This window comes from Spodoptera frugiperda, chromosome 11, assembly GCF_023101765.2.
Source record: "Spodoptera frugiperda isolate SF20-4 chromosome 11, AGI-APGP_CSIRO_Sfru_2.0, whole genome shotgun sequence".
NCBI lineage: Eukaryota > Metazoa > Arthropoda > Insecta > Lepidoptera > Noctuidae > Spodoptera > Spodoptera frugiperda.
In genome coordinates this window covers 3,909,167-3,923,060 of record NC_064222.1, presented here as the reverse complement: position 1 = coordinate 3,923,060, position 13,894 = coordinate 3,909,167, and the positions used below count along the sequence as shown (strand labels likewise).

General features: G+C 39.9%; 2 protein-coding genes across 4 annotated transcripts; both read right to left on the bottom strand.

Moving 5' to 3' along the window:
* Nucleotides 1–61: 61 nt before the first annotated feature.
* On the bottom strand, nt 62–5,030 carry LOC118274725 (pickpocket protein 28-like). Of its 3 annotated transcripts, none has more exons than XM_035592408.2 (14): nt 4,168–5,030; nt 3,959–4,042; nt 3,740–3,879; nt 3,335–3,535; nt 2,713–2,833; nt 2,318–2,466; nt 2,058–2,170; nt 1,885–1,973; nt 1,618–1,802; nt 1,279–1,364; nt 940–1,014; nt 702–843; nt 535–626; nt 62–209 (listed from the first exon to the last, which is right to left on the bottom strand). In XM_035592408.2, the coding sequence occupies exons 1-14, from the start codon at nt 4,237–4,239 to the stop codon at nt 76–78; spliced, it is 1,683 nt and encodes a 560-aa protein (XP_035448301.2). In that variant the 5' UTR covers nt 4,240–5,030; the 3' UTR covers nt 62–75. The 3 variants fall into 3 exon arrangements, with proteins under 3 accessions (XP_035448301.2, XP_035448300.2, XP_035448299.2); XM_035592407.2 differs by having other exon boundaries at nt 3,329–3,535; nt 3,959–4,039; XM_035592406.2 differs by having other exon boundaries at nt 3,329–3,535; nt 4,168–5,029.
* A 619-nt stretch (nt 5,031–5,649) lies between these two features.
* LOC118274730 (pupal cuticle protein) lies at nt 5,650–13,414 on the bottom strand. The gene is made up of 2 exons (XM_035592414.2): nt 13,247–13,414; nt 5,650–6,663 (listed from the first exon to the last, which is right to left on the bottom strand). Exons 1-2 carry the CDS (start codon nt 13,256–13,258, stop codon nt 5,932–5,934), a joined length of 744 nt encoding a protein of 247 aa, XP_035448307.2. The 5' UTR covers nt 13,259–13,414; the 3' UTR covers nt 5,650–5,931.
* Nucleotides 13,415–13,894: the final 480 nt, after the last annotated feature.

Below are 13,894 nucleotides of genomic sequence, written 5' to 3'. Positions count from 1 at the left end.
CACGAGACCCGTTGGAAGACTAGAACAATTGGAGTCTACTTATGATATAAACAAAAGAGGGTTGTTATTCAAAGTTTATTTAACGAATGGCTGTGTGTGCGGGCGGCGGCGCATCATGCAGAGCGCGCGCAGCGTGAGGTAGTACAGCAGCTCCACTGCGCTCATCATGCTGAACCCCATGCACAGCCCCAGCAAGCCGCCCGTGTTGGCTGGAACACATACAAGTTAACTATACACTACTTATTATAATTTACCATTTAAAACGTATTTAACTTTAGGATTTGCTCAATTTACCCAACCTAGAACTCGAACCCGCGGCCCTTGTTCTGCTGTCATTCTTGCGACAATTTGTCCAAAGAAAAGAAAAAACTATGTTTAGGTATTTTTATGTATGTACTTAGATACTAGTACAAAATGCTCACATGGCCTGGCCATCTGGATCGTCCTTCAGCTAGGTAGGTAGGTAGGTTAGGTAGGTACCTACCTGCTTACCTATATGTAACAAAAGGTTGAAAATGCCTTTCGCTGACTTACATAAGAATTCAGTGAGTCCAAATATTTCTCCTTTAGTGAATCTCATGAATGTGTTCTCTTCAAAATAAAAGTGCACAACCAGCATGTTTTCCCTGAAAATAATAAATGGATTAGTAATATGATTAGACACCAGGTACAGGTACCTATATAGCTTAGTAAGAAGTTACGTGAAGTATTCAGGAGTCCTGTTGCCGAGGGTCTTGGCAAGCTGTGCCACGAGCATCTCTTTCAGCGGCGCGTCACTCAGTTTCTCCATGTAGGCGATCTCCGTGCATGCTGGCAGACACTCCATGCATGTGATGTCGCGTCCTGATTCCAATAAACATGAATAAGTAAGTCAGACCGCAATATAATTCCTCGTTCAGCGAATTAATTTATAGGCATGCCTAGGTACGTTATACCAACCTTCAGGCATGATGAGGCTCATGTTTGTATAACATTTCGCATCTGCCTTGCCACAAATACGAGTGGATTTGTTTTCTGAAAACGTTTAACATTAAGTTTAGTGGGAGTAAAGATACCGGAGACCCCAATTACCCCCCCACCGTCCCTCATTGCCAAAATCCCCTGAGGATCGGCAACGTACTTGTAACTCATCACAATTTAAAGATCATAAGATTAAGTGTTGCCCCCTGCTTTAGAGGTAAGAATAAAGAAGTTAGTACTTAGTATGTGTTTTCAAGTACTTAATGTAACCATTTAACTTTAGTATGAGGATAATTTTTAATTCGTAAACTTACTTACTGGGCATATAATAGTAGACACATTTGCATACGTCCAACATAGCTTGCGCTTCACACTCCATTTCACAGTTCTTCAAAGTGTAAGTTCTGTGGAAATATCGAACAGTTTGATGTAATCGATATAAATCTGTGCCTATGCAATGATTTTTTAATGACTGTTACGTCATGTGAAGTTTTACAATGAAGAAGGAATGCTATGGTTAAATGACTAGCAAACCACAGTCATGTTGTTGCAGCAGACGTTATCTAGATGCATGTACATAGTACATATATAGGTACAATATCCAAATCGTGATGATTTCACTTTACAGGTAAGTTCACTTGTCTTAGGAATGCCTACCTGAAAAATACCAATTCCTTTTCATTTGAGAACAAACAAAGCCTTTTTTTAATATCGATAGATCTAAGAGAGGGTTGTGCATCTGATATCCTTGGCCAAATCGCAATTCTCGCCTCTCTACCCGGACCGTATATACCTCCTAGATTTCTTATTTTAGGTGTTTCGGTAGGATTATGGAGAAGAATCTAAAAAAATATGAATAACATTAGAATTTACAATTATCCATATTTTGATCTAGGTCATCTGTGTATTGAAATAAGACCAAACCTTGAAGCCAGCACTTTTCGTAGAAGCGCAATAATATTCCGCGAGATTAGCGTCCAATACCAGGGAGAGACCATGGTGGGTGCCAATTCCTTGAAGCGAAAAAGCAAGAAGTTACAGATAAGTTTGTAAGGTATAGAATAGCATCAATAGTTATACTAATGTGTTATTTTTGCCTTTGGGTCTCCAAGGAAAGCCATCAGGTGGAGCATCAGCCGGGTATCCGTCCTCGGGTGTCCAGTCTACGGCTGGTGATGGAAATGTTATGTTCAGATCATTCAGAGAACGACTGTGAACAAGAAGATTAATTACTTTTTACTTTGATTAACCTCAATGTGGCCAAGACGTTACTTACACAATACAAAATGGCTCTATTAGATGGAAAACCAATTCAAGACAAGTGACAGGAAAACGCTAGGCTACTGCAGTTACTTACGGGTTCCTAAACATTTTATTTCGGTGTACCACGTTGAAGGTGCAGCAGAGTCCCTCGTCCGTCAGTTGAGCGTTGAACAAGTCCTCGCAGTTCATAACAGAGGAGTCCCAGATACACTGCGCCAGCATTTCACTGCACGGTTGAGTCACCTGAAGCGAACAGGACAAAACTACTCTAAAACGAATTACAAAACGCCAGGAAAAATAACAAAGTTTGAGTCATTATGGGATGTTATAGAGGTAGAGTTTTATGGTGGCATTTAATAGGTTTGATTTGGTAGACATTAGACTTATTTCATACTAGACTTTTGCAAGAGAAGAGATAAAAGGTGAAATCTGGTGATGTCGTGGAGTTTTGGCCACAAATTAACAAGCAATATTTATTATTAAACAAACATTTATTAGAAACGATCTGGTATGGTCCCAGTCAGCCCTGCCCGCTATTCCATCCTCGAATATTTCAGAATCGTCCTTCGTGGTGCACAAACTCTGAAGCAGCTTCTTGTCGACAGGATTCCTGTAATGTATCAAGGACTTCAGGTCTTTATAGATATTAAGTTAATTTTCCTTAATATTTTCAATGGAACAGGGATAACGAAACAGTTTGGTTTTGAACACAATTGAACGCTTGGTTTCTCACTGAAGCAATTTGTAACAATTATGTTAACAAGGCAACAGTGTTATGGATGAATAAGCTAAATAGCAAATAAGCCAATTATTCAAATAGTATTTTCAGTCATCATTTCCAAGATGATAAGTTGTCAGTAGTTTAATTTAATTAAATTTTGTTTCATTAAGTAAGACACACCAAACCACATTGTGCTTAGACGTAAAGCGTACTACTTTACTGCACACTAAACATAACCGAACACTAAAATAATACAAACACTAAACTACAATATGTTTTATTTCACTTTTGTGAAAGTCTCGTGAATCACGACAGTAATGAGCTATAAAATGGTAAAAAAGAAATTCTAGCAAGCATGAAGGTGCTGCCTAGAGAAACAGTTACCCATACGCCCAATATCTTTCAGCGACGGTCTTCTTCGCCTGGTTGACGTTACAGACTGTGAGGGCGGGGAACGGCAGGTTGCTGAGAGGCATGTTCTCCGGGTTGATGCTGACTATCATCGGAGACGAGCGCCACTTCGCGTATATGTTTAATATGAAAAATCCTGCACTTACTAAAGAACAGCCAAATGCTGTTAGCCAGAAGAATCTGAAAATGTTAGGAATTAAATTGCTTTTATAATAGTATGCGTAAATAAATGAAATTGATGAGTGAGGAAATAATCATAAAATAGCATGACAATGCATCGTTTACCAGGAAAAAAAAGATGAAAGAAGTACGACGTATGAGTACGCATTATCATGGAAGGTACTTATAACATAGGATCAAAACGTAGAGGCGTTGGCATCGCACCTTTCAAACCAAGTCAGTTTTCGTTCCCCAATGTATCGGAGTCCGTGGAGCGTGGATGTCATGAGATAATCTCTAAGGTCGTTGCTAAAACTGCTGGGCTCATCCTCCAATCTTTGTGCAGTTCTTAGAGGTGGCCTTTCCTAATAATTTGAAAAATAAAATAAAACTATACGTACATGCATTATTCTGAGATATACAAGTATATAAATGGTGACTCACTTCGCTCTTGCTCCTGTTGGCCGGTAATTTTGAATCCCACACATACCAAGGCGTTGGTTCTTTACCTTGAGCCCAATAGTTCTGCTGTCAGATGAATTGTATTTATTACGATATGCAGTTATGTAACTTCCTCTTTCAGAGATATTATCTCTTGAACAATAATAATTGGAAATAAAAAACACCTATATTGCAGTGTTTAAATTGCTTACCTTTCTAAATATTATGTCCTTTGGTGATTTCCGAGGACGCATTCCGAATTCCCTGCTCGGGTAGACCAGCATTGTCTGCAGAGTCTCCTGTTGCTGTTAGCAATGTACCGCTGCGGCACGTGCGACCACAATGAAACCGCTTCAGTGGACATCAAATTGGTGCTTGTAACCTAATTTTCCAAAGCAAATGTTTGCGGTCTAATCGTTTGATTGCGTCTATCATTTGATAGATCGACCTTGCACCGCCTCCATCGCTAGCTTTCGATGGCAAAATTATACATTTTCCAGTTATTTGTCGTCCTGTCTCACGTTCGTAATTATTGTCAGTCTTAGCTTTATCGTTACTTACCGAACTTAACTTTGCTACTCTGTAATTTATTTTAAATTAGATTTGTATCGAGAGCTTTGGTATCGTAAATGATAAGCGGGTTTTTGTTTGATTAAATTGAAATTACTTTGGCTCGTTTTTTACAATGTTGGATCAACAATAGCTTTTTGTTTTTCATTATGTTAATGTTTTAAATAAATGATGGCGGCAGTAGTCGTTAGTTTGACATTATTAATTGTTTGTTTTGCTCCGTTAATTACTATTGCGTTTTTATAATTTAAACATAGAGAATTACTTCAACCGTTGCATTATCTATTTAGAGATCTATGTGGTTTCGTCATAGCGTGTCACGTTATAGTTACGAGTCTACTAACTTTAGTTTCATTTTTTCGATTTAATAACCAGAGTACATGCATGAGTTGGTCATAAAATGTAGTTGCTGGTGGTAGTGTTGTTGTGACCTCTCGAATCATTAACATTGTATCGAAAGTTACGAATTAAATCCAATTAAGGTGTAACTAATTTAGATTGATTGGTTTCCGAAGTTACCTATTTAGATTTATTATCTATGTGTTGTTAATGTATAGTGCTTACCGTAATCGGTATCTGTAAATAATGTGACATCTGGAAATAAATAATAATGTGACATCTGGAATATAATTATTCCAGATGTCACATTATTTACAGTAGCACGAGATTACGTAGAGTTTGTATACGAGTACCTACATTAAGTTGACCGTGCACTTTTATTGGAAGCCGGCTATCCTCAACAGTTGAGAGAATAGCGGACGGACAGCTTGTTGGTATTTGTATCTAAGTCTGCTATTGATATCCTACATAGGTACTTATTCATAATATTGTGATGATTTAGTTATTTCCGCAACGATTTATTCATCTTGAATTAAGGGTTCTAAGTTGAATATAATTGATCTTGACTTTGAATTGTGGGAGCATCCAGACCACATATTAATCTCTGTATCGATATATGAATGCGATCACAACTTGTTTGATGTAAACGTCACTTGACGTAATTTGCAATTCTTCGTTGCGGGCTATTATCGTCATTTATTAGATCGCTATGTTACTCGCTCGCCTTGTCGGCGAATGTTACTCAGGTACAACAGCTATCGATTATAATGAATTAAACTCCATAGTATATTCCGTTCTATATAATTCGTTATTAACGCATACATACAAATTATTTATTATGTACAAAAAGTTCGTTCAATAGAAATTTCTTATAAAAGTAACAAAAAAGCCACAGGAAAGAATAGGCTGACGCACTTGCACTTTGTATAATTCCTAAAAGAAGAAGAGATCGGAGGAAGAACAAGAGAGACACCTCAACAGAAAACTAGCACACGACACGCGGTCACTGGGCACGCGTCACGGGCCAGCTCATAGTCCAGGAATCCAGAGGAAGGGAGTCAATCAGTTCACCAGTGCTGCTGGGGGTGGGCGGGCGCGGCGTGCGCGACCTGCGCGTGGGCTGCTAAGTGGGCGGCGCGGGCGGCGGCGACCTCGGGGGTGTCCAGGATGCCGGAGCCGTCGTTGGCTAGCCTGATGTTAGCGGGCTGGTGCTGGGCCTGGCCAGACTGCCATGAGGGAGCACCGTTCCACTGGTTGTGAGCGGGAGCGGCGTTCCACTGGTTGTGGGCGGGAGCAGCGTTCCACTGGTTGTGGGCGGGAGCGTTCCATTGGGGCTGAGCGGGAACAGCCTTGGCGGCGTTGAGGGCGGCGAGGTGGGCAGCACGAGCCTGGGCTACTTCAGGGGTTTCAGCGACGGGAGCGGGCGCAGGGCCAGCGGCGTTCCAGGCGGGGGCAGCGGGAGCAGCGTTCCACTGGTTGTGAGCGGGGGCAGCGTTCCATTGTCCGTGAGCCTGAGCACCGTTCCATTGGCCAGCGGGGGCAGCGTTCCACTTGTTCTGTTCAGCTCCTTGCCAGTACTCTTCGTTGTCCCAGCGAGGGTCGTAGGAGCCATCGTCCTGGGGGTTGGGGTTGTTCTGGTTAGCCTGCGACAGCGCGGCGAGGTGGGCGGCACGCGCTTGCGCTACTTCGGGGGTGTCGAGGATGTTGCGTCCGTCTTGTGACAGAGCAATGTTGGCGGGAGGACCAGTCCATCCGGACGCATGCGCGCCACACGCCAACGCCAAGCAAGCAACAACGATCTGTGGACGAGAGAGAGTTGTGTGATTAGTGTTAAGTTATGGCATAGCTTGACGGGAGCACAATTGGTATTGTAGTGGAACAGCTAGTTTCGTTTACAAAGATCGTTATCTAGCTTTGTGCGCGAGTCTATCTGATCTGGAGTTATAGCGGCGCGCAGTGCTCGAGCTACTATATCCTTTATTAACGAGATAATATTCAAAGTTATTGCCGCTGTACACCGAATCTAATTGCAAGCCGCGGTGCTTGTTCCCTGCCCTCTCATTATGCCTTGGACAAGTTGATACAATATTTATATAATTCGAGTAGTCGATGATAAGTCGCCCCCGTTCTGGTCAGGTGTCGGGGACTGCGCAACGTTTACTTGACTTTATGACCGGCACAATCATAAGTACAGCATGCAAAGCATTGACCGACATTTAGAGCAGAGATTGTCTCAGGTTGACTGCCATTCGTCTTTGGGCATAATGTCTGTTATTGTTGATTCGCTTCAAAGATACGAAACGTGATATTATCTGTGTGATGTCGGTTTTGTTATGTTATATGATATTCGTTTTCAAATGTCTACACATGCCGACAAAGAATATTTATGGATGAATATTACTGTAGCACGAGTTTATTGAATATTCCGTTAGCAAAATATAAAATGTATTATCAATAGGAATATATGAATGATAAAATTCGCACGTAAACAAACAATGCGACAATTTGAATGTGTCTGAGCAGAGTCGTGCGAAGGCTTGGCCCAGTGGGCGGGCCCTGGTCTGGCTCGGGCTGTCTCCGTGGTAACTGGCAGTGTTGTCTGCAGCCAGGTACACTACCGATTGGTGCAACAATCGCTAAGGGCCATGTTTCAAAATGTGGCAAGTGCATTTCTTAACTGGACATGTACCCGTATCAAGAAATCGTTTATTGAAAAACTGTGTTTCCCGTAAATATGGCAAACACGCAGAAACTTTATTTTGTTTTAAAGTTCATTGTTTAAGGTGTAATAATATATTCACAGTGAGCCGTAAGCCCACACATTACATGCATTTCAACTTGTCACTTTATTGTAGTGGTCGGTGTGAGTAAAGGTCATTGTAAATTATGGCAATGCTACGGACCAAGTTTAACAAGAAGTGGTGACAGCATGGACGAAGAATGCCATTATATGCGATCGAGTTTCCATTCATTGCCACCGATTAGGGCCCGAGAGATCATTACATAAAGTCTCTGATTATAGAAAGCAAATCCGAAGATAGTGTGATTTGTGGAGCTTTTAAGTGTTGTTCTTTTGAATTGAAAATGAAATAGTAAAAAAATATTCGTATTTTCATTATTACTCGAACAAACAATTAAACGCAACTAAATCTTTTATGTTAATGTATTTAAATTCCAGTAGTTTATGTGCCATTTATGTTGCCAACTAAACGATTTGTGTCCATTTTAATAGCGTGACTTTATTTTAATAATAATGCGTCTTTGTTTCTCTATGCAATAGAATTAAGATATTATTTTTATTCCTTGTCTAAGTTCAACTTTATGTTAATGGCGGCGATAAATGTTCCAAGCTGCAGGTCTAGCTGTTTCGGCCTGTTGAACATGGCACTAATTCAATTTGTTAAACGATTGTTAAGCCTGTCGGCCAGAACACTGAGCTTATTATTATATTCCGAAAATAATCCTGTTCTTGTATCAGTTTCTAGGTATTACTTGTGCCAGATCGTAGTTCGATCTTAAACCTACAAGTTGTAGGTAAAATTGCATAATGACTTCATAGATCTAGTTAGTATTCAAATAGTTCGAAATTAGTAACAAACAAGGCTCATCTAATTACTGCTTTTGATCTAGAAATATAACGACATGATGGGAAATTTGCGATACAGAGCTAATTTTATTGTATCAAGGCTTGATAGACAAACAAAAAATCTTTTGTAAGTAAATTGGAGCCACGTTGTGCGGGCGTGACGTTACTGTAGCTATGCAAATGTAATTAATTACTTCAGCCTAATTGTCACCTGAGGCGTGTTAAAATTGATGTAGATTGAACGAGATGAGTGCGTGAGTGAGGAATTTGTGGCGGGCGCTGGGATAACTTCACGTAATGCACGTAACGATGTCAGGGCTTGCGGTCTGCCGTGCTCGTGGGCAGCACTGCATGTGACCGGCTGACCGCCGCCAGACAGGTCATATCGATGCAATTTAAAGTAATTCATGATACCAACATGATCGATATTAATACAACTGTATTTTAAATCTTTCTGTGTATCTATATACTAAACATTGGTTTACTAAACTTCGTAACATTTATTACATTTTTATGTAATGATTTTAAACATTACGTCATGTAAACAAAGCGAAGTGTGCCAGGTTAGTATCGAGCCAAAAGTTTGCAGTCACGACAAAGTTTGAATTTCAAAACACGTCCGCGGTACACGATGTGCTTTACTTCATAGCAATCACATAAAATCTTATTGTGGGTAGATAGATCTGGAGAAAATGTGCCGCCCTTGAAAACACGCTTTCTTACGAAATTAATATTTTTATCTGATCAATTCCGTAACGTAACTATACCTTTGTGGCTTAAGAAGTTTAGAGGTTTAACAAAAAACATTTAGATATTGTTCCGTGTCAACGACTTGCGATTGCAGTCACGTGTCCTACCTATTACCTACACTGAGGTTTTTAAATAAACTAGCGCGCGCTGCAACTAGGTATTGTTCATTACTGACAAGGAATTAGCATTTCATGGAATGCAAAAGTTTTAATTCATAATTTTAAGAAGCCGATATTGATCCGAGTGGCCTGATTACTTTCGATTTCGATGTAAAACACGTATGAATGAAAGAATTATTAAAGAAAACGGAGAGTTCGCGGAAACAGATTGCTACCGAAGCTTCCGCCCGTGTGTCAACGCATGTGTCAACATTGTCGCCTACGCTTTCGCTCTTGATCCATTCCAAATAAAAGTAAGTACATTGAGTGAATGGCGTCAAGGTCTGAAGGCCAGCTGAAGGTCGAGGAGCAGGAAGCACGCCTTCCGGACCTGCCCAGAGCCGTCACATTCAGCAACTGGTTACCCTCGCTTGTCACACAGCCTGTTGCATTTTTTACCATTACATGTATATTATTTGCCCTTTTAAATGTTATGTGACGATTAAATTTATACTGAACTGGTTTTATGCTTGTCATTTGATCTGTTTCATATTATACTACCTCATACCTAGTTGAATAGAGTTACATGAAGAATCGAACTTTAGTAATGCATAATAATATCTGGTGATTCGAATTTTGCGAATAATTTAATGTTGATGAACGGAATAGTCAATAAAAATTAAGATGTGAATTAGGCAGGCTACAATTTACAATCGGCGGCGACTAGTTTATTGGGCTCTAAATCATATTAAATAGACATGTGGACAACTTTGGTGAATGGTAATTAATATCCTAAATATTCAACGCGTGCACTCTTGGATTATTGATGGATTTATTGTATGCTGTCATAAAATAAATAATTTGTTCATATTGAATTCAAATATTAAAACTAAGAGGACATTATTACTCCCTCTTACAGTTTTTAATTCCGAATGGACGTGACGTTACAGTCCAAGGGTGCATTCTGATGTCCAGATATCGGTGGGCGTTTTATAACATAATTAGGATATTGATTATATAGCAGTGGGGCGTTGCGTGGGCTTGCCCTTCTAAATTGGTGCGCGAAGGAATGCCGGCAAAAAGCAGCGGTGAGCGGCGAGGCTAGCGACACTGCTCAGGCGCGCCTACCGACATCGACAATTAAACGAACCAACAGAACATGCTAAGTGGCCGTCACGCTTGAACACCCTCCGAGACCAAAGATGAGAAGGCGCGTGGCGCTGCGCATGTATAACACTGATCCACTTAGATAACTACTCCGACAAAAACATATTGCGAAGCTCGATTATGAACTGAACATTGTTCAAAAGGCAAACTCATAAGTTAAGGACCAAAGCAAAAGCTCGCAGACAATTAACTCGACGATCCTATCATCAGGCTACGTTTAAGATGCTGCTCCAGATACTATAATCGGTGATGGCAAGATGAAATGAAAATTGATCGATCTACATAATGAAATGTTACGTAAAGTCGGTGGGTGGTCCTAGGGCGAGTCGTGGGATTATAGAGCTGACTGCTTTAGTGCTGTTGTGGGAGAGACCGTATCGACCGAGATTATTCAAGCAATAGTTTCTTACGACGGAAAGGTCGATTTATCAAAAGCAGATTGAAATAAATGGACAGAGATATGAAAATTGAATTTTAGTTTTGTAAGAGTACAATAAGACGCAAATATTTATGTTCAACTAAATATTGTGGATTAGGAGTGCCTAGTAAGTTTAATCATAAAAGATAGAAATCAATAGTCTTTTGAAATTACATTGCTAGACGAAGAACATAAAATATAACACATAAAGAGTCGGATGAAAACATAGGAAACATTCAGAGATAGGTACACAAGATAGATAGATTATTGTTGTTGAAAGAATGCAAAGAAGAGCGAGAGAAGAGAGAGAGGAGCAATGTGTCGCCATGACAAGAAAATGCGAATATCGCTAAACAAGGTGAATGAGAAGGTGGAAGGTGGAATAGTAAAAGCTGGTTGACATTGTGGACTCAAATGGAGCATGAACCGATGAAACTCGGCCCTCGACAAACACTTGCATTGTTTTGTTTACAAGCCTGCCCTTTTGTTTGTGGAGATTTCACTCGACATTTTTTTCTTTGTCTTTAAATAAACTAATGCATATTTTCTTATCAGTTAATGACGGATAAATCTATTATTTCCAGGTTTGTACTACTGTCACGAAGTTTGGATATGTCTCGACTATTTTTTTGGGCAGTTGCATGACTTGCCTCTTTCAAAAATACCTACGCTTAATTGATTTTCCAGTGTTGAATGATATGAATAGCAACTGAATTTGCGACTCAGATATTGTGCGTTTTTATGAGACGTTTATTCAACTAGTTATTTGTGGCCATTCAGGTGTCATTCGGTTTAAAGCTTTAATATAAGTTAGTTTAGTATGGACAAAGGTATCATCGTGGGGCAGTCTTGTATTGCGTCTGTAGTCGGATGAATTTCATTGACGTCAGTTTTAATTGGTTCAAGTGCTTTTACACTACGGATTATCTAGGCTAAGGACTACCAGCTAAGCGTTAGAATGAGATTTGTATGTAGAATTGGTAAAGTGAGTGACATTGACAGGGGCAGGGAGCCACGGCGAGCTATTTGTGCTCTGATTCACTTTGCGAGCCACGGGCGACGGTACGGAACCTTAACCGCATTGCGTTGCTAAAATATGCACTCACAGATACTGCGCAAGTTCACAAACTCTACTATGTCACGTGATCTCACACGTTTACGTAAACAACCCGAAAATTAAGCGGTTTAGGTAACTCACTCTACCGTATCAACTATTATGGAAATTGGATCAAAATTGTGAAAAACTTGCATCAAAATTAGAATACCAAAATAATTGTTGGCATGAAAAGTAGATATGAAAATTTTACGATGCTATTGAATACCCAAGATTGCGTGGAGGAAATGATTTGACGTGTCCAATTAAATTAACACAATAACTTTTGTCTGTTAGATAGTTAGGAATTTGTAACAATGAGGAAATATAATTTCTACGTGCGTGTGTGGCACAGAAAGAAATCGGAAAAATTACGTTTTAAAAATTAAAATCCTTTAAAAGACAATTGAAAGAAAGAGGATTTAAAAGAGACGTAGATTTTCTAGTAGACATAAACACATATGAAACAATTGAAATATGTAACAAGTAAAATGCGTATGAATTTGAAGTTTGCATAGTTTTGCAAGCAGGATGTGCATTATGAGCGCTAATAAGGTGTTTAGTAGCGGATCTGGACATAATTATATTTGTTTATGATGTTAAAGACATTGCTAACACGAGGTGTGTATGAAATAGAGCGCGACGTGTGTGTCTGACACTGACCCGCAGCGCGCAGTCGCGTGCGCCGCCTGGTTTTCGACACAAGCGTACTTGTTCACTTTTATGTGCCGTATGAACACTATTACTAGATCAATTTAGAAATTACTCACTTAGCGGTTCGTTAGATTTATAGCTATGTTAATTTGTATTAGCTTTACTAACTTAATTTTTTAATGCACTTTTTATGCTATATTTGAATAGTGTTATTTTGTTGTTAAGTTTCGATTACATCATGTTTGGCTATTATAAACATTATTAGAACTAGTTGTGCGGTATAGAGGTCAGGTATCCTGACTCGGCCGACCGCTCGGATGTTGGGCAAGGCGCTAAGCTAATAACAAAGTGCGCCGACTTGTCCTGATATCAGATGCAACAATAATAAATTAAGCTATCGCAAGCCCCATGGGCGCACTATCATTCGATCAGAACCGTATCATTTGCATAAGTGATCAATGGTACATAATTGAATTGATGCTGATAAGTTCTTTGATTATGATGTCAAGCACCCCGAACAATGGGGCAGAATGAAGTGCTCGCTGTCACACCACCGTGACTGGGTTGATTAATGGTCAGTTAATGGAAATGATGTCGTCAGAAAAAAAGTACTCACCATGGATTTCATTTTGATTTGTAGTTAGCACAGAAGTGAAAGAGAAAGAGTTAGAAATAGATATTTTTTGAGTCTAGATTAATTAATAGCGCTGATGGAAGACTAGTATCTTCCAGGAATCGCTATGTTGGAGTGCAACTTGCGTCTGTGCGAAATGAGGGCGGGAGCGTGCTTTTATAGTTCGACGCGTGCGCAGAGGGGGTGCGCGCGCACCGCGGGCCGAACCGCGCCGCGCGTGAAAGTATTGGGACATGCCATTGATAATAGGCGAATATCATACACATTTCAATGGCAATCGCCGGTGTATTCGGCTGCTTATGATTTAGTGTGTGAACTTGGAACATCATGGCTTACTGCGTTACTTCAATAACTTAGTGTTTCGTTTAGCAGTGCTCATTTGTAAGGTTTGAGGTTGAAACGTTCAAGTGTTTTGGTGATAATTTCTTCGTTTTCCTTAACAGTATCTTTGGATTTACGAAAGCTTTAGCCAGGTCTAAGAAATTTTACAGATAAAAGTACGCTATTGTACTCGTTTCATATTGGTGTGATTAAGATTTATAAATTCCGTCTGTCAAGTAATTTGTCGCGATTAGCAGAACATGTGTTTTCGCATTTTATTACAAACGCGTTTGTTATTCATTCTGTTTG

Coding starts and splice junctions, on each gene's coding strand:
- LOC118274725 (XM_035592406.2), bottom strand. CDS start 4,239: ATGCTGGTCTACCCGAGCAGGGAATTCGGAATGCGTCCTCGGAAATCA. Junction 3,880..3,958: donor CCAACAGGAGCAAGAGCGAA/GTGAGTCACCAT, acceptor TCAAATTATTAG/GAAAGGCCACCTCTAAGAAC. Junction 2,834..3,328: donor GAAAGATATTGGGCGTATGG/GTAACTGTTTCT, acceptor GATACATTACAG/GAATCCTGTCGACAAGAAGC.